This window comes from Labrus mixtus, chromosome 9, assembly GCF_963584025.1.
Source record: "Labrus mixtus chromosome 9, fLabMix1.1, whole genome shotgun sequence".
Classification (NCBI taxonomy): Eukaryota; Metazoa; Chordata; class Actinopteri; order Labriformes; family Labridae; genus Labrus; species Labrus mixtus.
In genome coordinates, this window is record NC_083620.1 from 5,205,310 (window position 1) to 5,217,353 (window position 12,044).

At 40.0% G+C, this 12,044-nt stretch overlaps 1 protein-coding gene across 2 annotated transcripts in view; it reads left to right on the forward strand.

Moving 5' to 3' along the window:
* The window catches only part of sgsm2 (small G protein signaling modulator 2), a 77,031-nt gene that overhangs the window by 58,142 nt on the left and 6,845 nt on the right, over positions 1-12,044 (forward strand). For both annotated transcript variants that reach the window (XM_061046045.1, XM_061046047.1), the window contains 5 exons: positions 3,174-3,348; positions 4,479-4,543; positions 6,634-6,779; positions 9,719-9,847; positions 10,285-10,467. In XM_061046045.1, the coding sequence (XP_060902028.1) occupies positions 3,174-3,348; positions 4,479-4,543; positions 6,634-6,779; positions 9,719-9,847; positions 10,285-10,467 (698 nt within the window). The remainder of the gene's footprint in view (positions 1-3,173; positions 3,349-4,478; positions 4,544-6,633; positions 6,780-9,718; positions 9,848-10,284; positions 10,468-12,044) is intronic.

Here is a 12,044-nt window from a genome sequence, read left to right on the forward strand (position 1 = left end):
AGTGTGGAGCGTTGACGTTGACACAGGTCGATCAACACAGAACTGAAAAACAACCTTATATAAGTTGTTTTTTGGTGACATGATCATGCGCTTCATATTTTCTTAATAGTCAAATGAAGAAATACTTACAAAAATAAAATCTATGAACAATATATAAGAACATGAAATCTGAGACTCTAGAAGAACTTTACTGTAGATTAGATACTAAAAGTCTAATAGTCTCTAAAAGATCTATAGACTATCTCCATTGTGGTCTACAAAGGGGAATCTGAAGTGAAGAAACCTGGGCTCTATTATGATGACTAACAGGTACAAAAAAGTTTTGGAATCACAGTAGATTGCTTCAGCCTGCAGCCAGAAAACATGTTTTAATGACTGGTTAACAAATATAACACCTTACTCCTGCATGACTTATTATTAACCTTCTTTAAACATGTAACATGTTCTTCAGTCATGCAAACAACATTATTTTACAGTGCACAATAGCATCTTTTCATTCCTTGGAATTAAAATTAATTAATTAGATTAAATAACTTTCTTTTAACAGCGTCTCAGCCATGATTTTGAAACTAGCTGAGTATGGCAGCAACAGCGCTTTCTATTGGTCAACAAGAACATAACGTGATTACTGACACAGCGCTGTCTCATTGGTCAACGAGAAGCACATTCCAGGCAGAAAGAGAGGGAGGAAGAGACTGCAGCAGGCAGAGCTGACATACAGAACAAAATGAGTTCCTAATGGTTCAATAAGTAACACGTCTCTTTGTTTCAAAATATTCTAAGATGATTCCATATTTTAAGGAACGGTTGGCAACCCTAGCTGCACCTACCAGATGATATCCATCCACTGTGCTGGTTTACATCCAGGTGGTAGAGCACGGAGAAAATGCCTCTTAACCAGAGCGACAGCGCCGACTAGTGGCCAGGGGCTGCATCCCAGTTTACACACAACTATTGACCGGCATCATGGGCCTACATTCATACAAATATTAACAGTTAGTTTAACTGATCAGTCATTGTGTTGCATATTAGCGAGGGTGACGTTCAATACTTTATTTGGCTGATGGCGCACATCCCTAGATGTCATGAATTTGTGGAGGCCCAAACAGAGCGCAAGAGAAGGAGGTGTTGGACTTTTCTTTATAAAGTACAACACTAAATGAATGTTCTGTGTTGGTTGTGATGTGAAACTTTCTGCAAAACATGGTACAAGAATATTTGTTAACCTGGCCAAACCCTTTTTTTTAAATAAATTGTTTTGAAGGCTATGTTGGTGAAACTTTTAAAGTATTAAACGAAGGAGAGGACGCTTTTTTAACAAGACTTACAAACTGTATTGATAGATCTTGTATGCTCACTTGCCTATCAAAGCTTTCACACTCTGAAAACAATGCTACATGTAGCACGGTATATGAACACAACACATATTTTGTGTTTGCGACTATCCCCTTTTGGCTGTCAGCTAAATAACAGTTGAAAGTTCTAAGTCGCTGGATGTTTAATCAGGCACAATTAAATTTGAGTCTTTAGATAATTAGTCACTGATATTGTGAGACTTCCAGTAAATGTCACAGCAGCTGCTGAAACACTCCTCTGACACCCATCCTGCTTAATACTAATCTCCTCCTCTGCCTCTTTTCTGTCCCACTGCTCACACACAGATTAAGCTTGGCAGGGATCCTTACACACTGACGATAAACAGATTTAACGTTATGGAGAGTGACTGCACCCTCGGTCACCTGGTCCGATCACAAAACTTCCCCACGGCTTCTTGTTAAGGCCAAGGCCTTACATGCTGTCTTGAATTCTGGGATTTGCAGTGCTGACTGCCTTAAAGAGACGTGAACTGGTTTAGCATGACTCAGCACTGTTGGGGTTACGCTGCGGAGGCAAAGAAGTGCTTTGATGATTTGCTTGGTTTTCTGCACACCTTTTGATTTAATTGACTCTGTTTCCTCCTTTTTGTCCTTTCATTTCTCACTTGCAACATGCTTGACAGTTTTTGCATGGGACAGTTGCACCTTTTTCTTTGTTTTTTTTCTCAAGAGAACGACTCTGTGTTTCTGCATATTTGTGATGGGAAATCCTCTCTCACAGTCTCCACATCTGTTCCTTTCGATTTCTCTCTCTCTCTCTCTCCTCTCTCTGAATTCCTCAGTTGTTTCTCCTCTTGTTTGTGCAGTCGTTTGCTGCGATGCTGTTCACTGTAATTCTTCACTAACCCCCCCACCACCACCACCACCACCCTCCCCTCTCCTGTCTCCTAGCCCCCTTCCTCACCCCTCTCATTACGGTCCTGTGGGGTTCCGCAGTAGTAGAGACGTGGAGTCCTTGTGTGAGCAGTCAAAAACACTTGTTGATCACGTCTAGTCATAAAGTAAAGAGGCCACATGGCGGCCTCGCCCCAGCAGCATTTTTTCTGTTCGCTTTTTTGTTCTTAATATATTTTGCTTTTGGGGGAAATTAATGACCAAAGCGCAGCTTCATATTTATGACAGGTCATCAGCTCCAACCTGAAGAATTAAGGTGAAGAGCATTTATTTGATGTTGAAGTTTTATGATTTCTCCTCCCCTTTGTGTGCCTTTTTGACTGGTGTCCATTTGTTTTCGCTATGTGTGAGAATATGAGATTTCTTTTGGTGTCTTGTTCTAGCTTTTTGCATCCTGCATGGCCTGAGCGTCAGCCTCGCCCCTGCCTCCTCCTCTTCTTCCTTCACTCCCTCTCTTCTTCCTCTTCCACCTCCTGTCTCCTGTTTGTCTGAGGCGTCCCTGAGCTCTGCTGTCTCCTCTGCCTCCCCTCTGAACGAGCTGAACCAGCATGGCTTCCCAGCATCCTCTCTGCCTGTCTCTCCCACAGCACCTCCCCCTCCCACCCTCTCATCTTTTGGTTTCCTCTCTTCTTGGCTTGCTTTTCCAGCTCTCACATGTAAACATGAGTGTAGAACTTTTCATCCATCTCCTCATCTCTTGATGTCATGAAGAAGAATACATGGAAAGATGTATTTATGGTTGAGCTGAGGGACCGATGTCATAATATGTAAGAACAGAGAACACAGCCAATGTGAAGCTGATGAAATAACAAAGAACGTAGCTCGTGAAAACACCAGCGTTCATTTAGTCTCCGAGCACAGACTCTCTGTCTTCTTACTTTTGCACTTCTCTCTGGTTTTTAGACCATGGGGACATGATGGAGATGCAGGGTTTCGGAGGCAGCCCGTCGTCGTGGCAACAGGCTGAAGTTACAACTCACGAGCTGCTGTGCCAGTCCTGCACCACGGCAGGCACTAACTTGTCGTTTGATCTCCAGTCCGGCTGTACCTGCATACATGACACGTTAGACATTCACACGTAAGGCCTCATTAAAAACTCCTTTACCTGTCAAAAAGAGCTGCGATGTTTCTTATCGGGATCTACATTTTCAGTCTAAAGACAAAGGAGATCAATGTGTTGAAATCATAACATTAAAAGCCAACTTCTAGCTTACTATAGAATTAAAACTCTGAATTTAGGGATATTTCAGTGAATCTTTTCTGCAGTTTAGGATGCATACTATTGGATTTTAAAAAAATGTTTTAAATGTTTTGTCATTCAAACACCTGCCAGTTTGTAATGTGAAGGTGAGATTTATCAGTGTTATGAAACAAAACAAAGAAGAACATACCTTTTTTAAAATGTGCCCTCCCTTAAATAACATCTTTATAATCCAGCAGCATGGAGAAACTGCTGGCAATTATTTATCTTGTAAAAAAGTTTTTTTTTAAAGTTTATTTAAGGCAAGATGAGATAAGATAGGATTGTATTAATCCCGAAGGAAAGTCTTCCATATAGAAAGCCCTGTCTTATCTCTGTTTTTAATAACAGCATGTCAGTAGAGGAAGTATGGAGGAAGTTTTTGGAAGTATGTTTTTCCTCAACCCAGACGACTCATATTTATTAAATTACTGGAATCTCAGTATTATGATGCTATTAAAAGATCACATTTCTTCCCTATCATAGATAATATTTATTGCATTCTTTAAAAAATATTGTTATTGCAAGATTTAAGACAAGTTTGAAGTGATGAAAGTGTTTTTCATTAAAGTCATATCAGAGTGTGAGTTTATGAAGGGCTGCATGAAGAGAATCTGCTTGATAGTACATGACAGTGTCATCGGCATAAAGACGTATATTACAATTGTACAATGAGGTGCTGTAGAGAGTGTACCTTGAGGGGCTTTCTTTGTTATGAGGAGAAAAAATTACTGCTATGCCACTGGTGTTACATCATAAGCTCAATCAAAGTTAAGGCCAATTCAATCAGCAAAAATATTAATGAATTCATGAAGGTAGTATCGAGTCCATTCATCTGTTCAAGAAAATGCATAAGGCAGCTTTTACTTTCAGCTATATCAATGGTTTCTGTGTGTAAAGAAAACATTTTAAAAGCTTTTACAATCCGCAGTCACTTGGTAATGGTTGATTTCTTTTCTCTCCCACAGTGTTCCTCTTAAGATGCTCTGCCAAAATATGAAGAGGCAGATAGTGTCCAGAGCCTTTTATGGCTGTAAGTCCTTCCTGCTCCACTGCACAGTGTTCGTACAGTCATTTATAACATACAGTTTATGTTTAGCGAGCAGAAAACTCTGTGAGGTGTTTACTTAAGTTTAAGAATCCACCTGCAGGAAACAGAGGTGACATTGAACTCCCAATGTAGAGAACCAAATATTTTAAAGTCAATTTAATAGAAAATGATTTATGGCTCAATGCAGCAGCGACCTCTATCTGATTAAAAAAATATATATTATACTGTAATGGAATAAACCTTTACATTTGTTTAAATATATATAAGATAAGATAAGATATGCTTTATTCATCCCAGCAGGGAAATTTAGGTGTTCCAGCAGCCAGCATACATACAAACACACAACACAACACATATATACAACATATCCCACCCATACAAAAAAACATGAGCCCACAATACAGTTTAATATATGATATATGCAACTCAGGCTAAAGTTTAAAAGTTTAAATGTCTTCTGTCCTTACTTAAAGGGGAGTCGTTATAAAGTGCAATTGCAGTAGGTAAAAAAGTATTTTAAAATCTGACATTTTTGCAGCTTAGCTGCCGTAGCCTCCCACTAAAAACACTCTTTTGTTCACACACGAGATTGTGTAAGGGATGCATGTTATTGTCCATAATGTTCAATAGTTTCTGTATCATCCTTCTCCCCATCACCACCTCCAGGGGCTCCACAGCAGTCCCCAGCACAGAGCCAGCCCTCCTAATCAGCTTGTTAATCTTTTTAGAGTCACAAGCCCTGATGCTGCTGCCCCAACAGACGGCTGCAAAGAAAATGGCACTTGCCACAACAGTCTGATAAAACATGGATAACATTTTGCTACACACATTAAAAGACCTAAGCTTCCTCAAGAAGTAGAGTCTGCTCTGACCCTTCTTGTCGACGGCCTCTGTGTGGTGCTTCCAGTCCAGTTTATTGTTCATGTGCACCCCCAAGTATTTATAGCACTCCACCACCTGCACCTCATCCCCAAGGATAGAGATGGTGCTTAGCTCAGGCCTGTCCTTCCTAAAGTCCACCACCATTTCCTTGGTCTTTGTTACATTTAACACCAGGTGGTTCTTCCCACTCCATGCAACAAAGTTATCCACCAGCATCCTGTATTCTGTCTCCTCTCCACCACTGATACACCCCACTACCGCAGTATCGTCTGAGAACTTCTGTAAGTGACAAGCCTCAGAGTTATACTGGAAGTCTGAGGTGTATAGTGTGAAGAGGAAAGGGGACAGCACAGTCCCCTGCGGCGCTCCTATGCCACTGACCGCCCGCTCAGACACAGACCTCCCCAGCCTCAGAAACTGTGGTCTGTCAGTCAGGTAATCCATGATCCATGATGTTGTGGTGGTGTCTACCTGCATCAGCTCCAGCTTCTCACGCAGCAGTACTGGCTGTATGGTGTTAAAAGCACTTGAAAAATCAAAAAACATAATCCTCACAGTGCTACCAGACTTGTCTAGGTGAGAGTGGGCTCTGTGGAGTAGGTAGATGATGGCGTCCTCAACCCCCACCCTTGGGCAGTATGCAAACTGCAATGGGTCCAGGTAGCTGGTATATTATAGAGCCTGAAGAGCTAATTATTCAACCAATTATATGACCATTGTCATAACACCTTTAACACTGCAAAAAATTTAAAATAAGGCTAAAAATTAAAGTAGGTGTAGACAAATACAACAGTGTTGCTACATTACATACATTTTAAGTTTTCAAACAGCACATAAAGACATTTATATTGTCTGGATTGGTTGTTAGCTGTTAATATGCTACAAGAACCTTTTAACCTTTTAGTTGTATCAATCAGTCACTTTTAGTGCTGTACTTTCTGTATGGGATATTTACTAAATGCTTGCCTGTCTTGCCTGAGTTGAGACTTTTGTCGAGGTTAAATTCTTCAAAACCCAACTCCCAACTTCAGTTTTAACAATCACAGTATTAAACGTCTAACAGTGGGGGAAGTTGTATTTTTCTGCGATTTGGGACATTTATTTAAAAAAAAAAAATTCTGTCTGGACTTGACTTTGCAAAGGCTAAATGTCCCTCGTGTGTCTCTGTACATGTCTCACCTGTCCATCAGGGCTGGCATACTGTCGTCATCTGTCCACTGTGCGGACTCACCTGTCAGCTCTGGTCAATCACAACATCGTCCCTCCTGACAGACCCTGCGAGGCATCTGGAGGTCTCAGCAAAGAGGTGTGGAGCAAGTACCAGAAAGACTGCAAGGTAGGTGGAGAGCAGAGAGGAATGTACAGTTATTAAAAGTCTACAAGAACATTTATTATAAGATAGTGACAGACAAATTACAAGATAACAAGCGCCTTAATCTTCTCCTGTAACCATCCGACACCACCAAAACCCTTCATCAGCAGATCAGTGTTAGTCACTGATCTGCTGATGAAGGGTTTTAAAGCCAAAAGTCACAGCAGGCAGAATGCTAAATCATCAGTGAGTCATTGTTGGTATTGATCAAAATCTATACATATCATGTTATTGATGCTGAGTCGGGGCTTTGCTGGTCTTAATTACAGTGAAAATTTATGAAGTGGAAAAGGGCTGATGCAGCCTGTGAGGAAAGTTCCTTAAAAGAATAATGAGGAGCAAAAGATTTATCTCCAGAGGTTAGATGAGAGTTTGGCCCAATCACTCCGGGAGATGATGGAGGTATCTATTGTGGAGAGCCAGGAGTTTTAGTGTGAATGTTGTGGAAATTCTCACGACAACAGTCAGGGACATGAGGAACAAGAATCCATTGACAGATCTTTGTCGCCTGTCATAGATTTTTCAAAATAAAATACTGACTATGACTAAAATATCAAAGTGTCTCTATGCAATTTGAACAGAATTTACCTTTAATTATCTCAAAAACTATACAGTAAAATCTCCTGACAAATTTCAGGATAACAGTCAGGGACACGAGGAACCAGAATACATTGAAAGATCTTTGTCACCTGTCATAGATTTTTCAAAATAAAATATTGAATAGGACGAAAATACCAAAGTTCTCATTGAAATTTAAGGAAAATTAAACTTGAATTACCTCAAAAACCATTCAGTAAAATCATCTTAAAATGAAAAGGGCTATTGCAATTGTTGTAATTAAATTCTTATTTTATTTTCATTTTATATACAATAACAAGTTTTCGAAATACGCGGCCGCATTCCTCCTTTTCACGCGCTCCAAGTACCCGTACTGTAATTCATTGTAAAGATCATATTTCAAGCGACGGCTGGCTTGACCGGGGTTTTGCAAAAGACGGCTCACTTGACCGCTGTCAGTCCGCCCCAGCTCGAGCAGCCCCCGGGTTCCTCATCCTCACCGCTGCCGGCTCGGCTGCTGCGGCCGGTGGCGAGCAGCAAGTGTTGGCCATCGGCGGCCAGCTACCCGCCTGTCGGCAGCAGATGAATCGCTGCTATATTGCGGTTCGTAGAGATAGCCACGAACATCCGATTCGAGCAAAAGACCTTCAAAATCCCCTTCATCCATCTCAGTTGGAAGTTGAAACATACTTTCTTCGCCATCATCAGCTTTCTCCATATAGCCTGTTAGCATAGCTTCCAAGCAATATGGCGGACGTTAAGTTTCGTTTCGGGGCGTGAGGTCCCACCCACCGATCTGTGATTGGTCTGTAGCTTCAGTGGTCGAAAATATGAGGAACTAGTAGTAGTTTCACCCTTGCTTACCACAACAGCTTCCGATGATGCAAAATGACGATTTTTGCATCATCGGAGGCTCCTTGTCAGACTTACAAATACAAAGATTTCCCATCTCAGGGGAAAATGAGGGCGGGATGCACGACCATTTAAAAATACTATCAAGTTTCTAATGATACAAAGCTTAATGCAAATCGGTGAAGTATCCCTTTAAGTTAAACGCCTCCCCACAGTCAACACTTTGATACAGAAGCCCATGTGACCATGCTTCTTTACATTTTATTTCACTCCGTCTTCATGTAATAACAATTACATTTGGTTGTTTTGTCAAATTTTCAAATATTATCTCATCTATCTTTTTTTCATGATAACGACTTAATTTCAATCGTTTTCTCGAGCTCTTGATGAAGTAACTTGTTATCATGGGAAAATCAACATTGTTATCTTCATTTAACGACATACATAAGACACAACCTCAAGAAAGCAAATGGAAATTACTCGTTATCACCAGGCAGCAGTGTAATAAATACAATATTTATGGTTGTATGTCTGCATAGGACTTCTGTGCGTTAACTCATAAAACCACAGTAAAACTAAGCATTTTCAAAAAAGAGAATATAATCAACTAAAGCAGCTTTAAATACTGATGAAAACTTAGTGAAATTGAAAACAAAAAGTAAAAAAACATTAATAAAAAATAAGGAAATATGGGGTGCCGATGGCCTAGCGGTTATGTCGTGCGCCCCATGTACAGAGGCTTAGACCTCATCTCTGCGGTCGTAGGTTCGAATCTGACCTCGGCCCTTTGCTGCAAGTCATCCTCCGCTCTCTCATCCCAACATTTCCTGTCTCTCTTTGGCTGTTCTATCTCATAAAGGCAAAAGACCCAAAAACATATTTAAAAGAAATCAAATAAAGAAATATTCTAAACTATTATAACCTTGTTTTAATAATGTGAAGTTTAAAATAAAAACCCACACCTTTTTAATGACTATCAAACTGTTTACTGAGTTTTTAACCCAATAGAAGCTTTTCTAACTTTGGAATTGAGTTAAAATTAAAATGAATTTATCCTCCCTCCATGACACACTTTCCTTCTCTGTAGGCGTATACTTATTAAACATCCAAGAACATGTTCTGGTCTCCTCCCCTCGCCACTCTCGTCTTCACTGTAATAAAAGTTTAATGAGTCTCAGTGAGATGAGGTGTGTTACAGAGTGCAGTGTGATACCATCACAGCTATTAGACTGTCCACTGTAATCATTCATCAGCTCAAATACAGCCATCATTACTAATTCACCCTCTATTCATATCCGTGCCCTTTATCTTCTGCAGTCATGCGTGTCTTCCTCTGTACAGATCACAATCACTCTTTCTCTTCTTCCATTATTGATGCTCTCCCTCTAAGTCTCGTTCCTCTCACCATTCACAGTCAAGTGTCGTCTTCCTGTCAACCTTTTTATTCTTCTTTTGACTCATATTCCTAAAATCCTGTTTATCTGTCTGTGAAGAACTACAAGGAGCTGGAGCTGCTGCGGCTGGTGTATTACGGCGGAGTGCAGCACGAAATCAGAAAGGAGGTTTGGCCTTTCCTGCTGGGACACTACAAGTTCGGCATGGAAAAAAAAGACATGAGCCAGGTACAGCAAACACACACCTTAACATGTGTGCTCAATCTTAATTTCTCCCTTAGGGGTAGTGTCCATACATTTTATCTGCTGGCAGCCGTGAAACAGGCTGTAACTGCTGCAATATTATCCATTTTCTGAAATACACAATATCAAACTATGCCCACTTAAAGTTCTTGTTTTTGTCACTGACAGGCTCAGATTATTATTCTAAGTTTGTGACCACCTCCAACTCCATAAACAAACAAACAAACATAATTTGATCTCTTGTTTTTATGATCAAGGATTACGTTACTATTGCAGCCTGTTTAAAGGCTGCCTGCGGAGAAATTCCAAACGTTTTGGTGCATTTAGTCGTTAAGATCCCATATATGTGAAATTTGAGCGCCTTTTGAAACCCAGAACAGAATTCCTGTTGAATCTATGAGAACGTTTTTCTTTCTGTGCAGATTGATATGAAGATCAGTGAGCGCTACCAGCAGGTGATGCGGGAGTGGAAGGCCTGTGAGGTGATCGTCAAGCAGAGGGAGAAGGAGATGCAGTCGGCCATCTTTGCTAAGCTCTCTTCAGGCAGCAGCATCGACAGCCATGTCCTGAGGCTCGTTCACAGAGACTCCACACTGAGCAACGAGGTGAAAATCCAGACGAAACACAAAACCGCCTCCATTCAGCAAACAGCAAACATCTAATTCCTTGTTAGATGATGTATCCCATAGAGCATTTGTTAACGTAGTATCCTGCTGTTCACTGGTGTCATTAACATTATAAAGATGTGCATGATGTTAATGATCTAATGTTGCATTTCTTGAGATCTGCACATTCCACTGTTCCAAAAAACCATGTCTCCTTCCTCATAACACTGCTTTACATTTCAACTTCATCTGCAGTAAGAGGGTGAGTTGTTTGTTTTCCTCAAAACTAAAAATAGGCAGCCTTTACAAAAGTCTTAAAAGCAGGGGATTTTCACCTGATAAGCATCTATTCAGCTGTCTTTATTTCTCTTGAATGAATCTTTGGCAGGACGACTAGTAGACCAACTAAAGAGCAATTTGTTCCTATATGGGTTTATGATTTGCTTTTGGACCAAAAGATTCCATACATTTAACCGGAAATAACAAAGGCAGTGTTACTTGTCCTGAAAAAAGCCTTTGACACTATCAACCATTGCATTCGCCTTTCTAACTTATCTATATCTAACTTTTCTCATCTTGTTTTGGTCATACCTTCAGACCAGAGAGCAGTGTGTAAAAGTTAACCAAGAAAAGTCACCTGAGATTTGGTGCTCCCCAGGGTTCAGTCCATGGCACTCTGCTTTTTAGTCCGTTTTCATATGACTTGAAAAGATGGAACTTTATTCATCCTGAAGGATATTCTGGTGCCAAGTTGCTCCGACATTTTAGTACAAAAGGAGTTACATGAAAGTGGATTTAGGGCTGAACTAAAAAAAAATAGTGTCCTAAAAAGGATCAAAGTTAATTAACAGAATAAGCTTAGTATGACAGTAATGACATTATTGATACCACTAGTAATACTGACAGTTCAGTTCGTGGTCAGCTCATTTACATTTAAAGCTACAGATACAGAAACAGTCTGTTCTGAGCAGGGCTGAAATAGAGGGGTTTATAGGCATGATCAAATACAGGATCAGAGTGGATTTAGAACAAGAAACTTCACAGACATGTTTCGGGGTACTCTGGGACTTATTTAAACTTTTTGAAAAGGAGGATAATATGTGACCTTTAAGATCCACAACTCAAATGTCATAAACATGAGAGGAAAATTTCCTATTAGACAATTTCAACAGTAAAGACAAAAATGGTTTGACATTAATGTGACGTTTATTATCAATGAAGGGAGCCAGCAATGAAGGAATGATTTTCTCTCATTTCTCATATTTCATGACAGTATGAGCTTAAGAATCGTATTTCTAAAATCGGAAATAAACTTAATATAATCAAATTAATTTCAGAAGAAAGATAGTTTAAAATGAAGGTGAACTGTTGGCTAAAAGCAAATCAAAGCTGTACTTTTATTTCACTTAGTGTATTTACGTACAATGAGTTCCATGTATGAAGAGTGTGTATTGGAGCTTTTGGTGTGATTTTTATTTCCATATCTGTAATTTTATGTGGTTATATGCCACTGAAAGCTGTTTGAGTTGCTGTGTATGTAAAAGCCCAAACCAGACAAAGGTTGAACATCAGCTTAA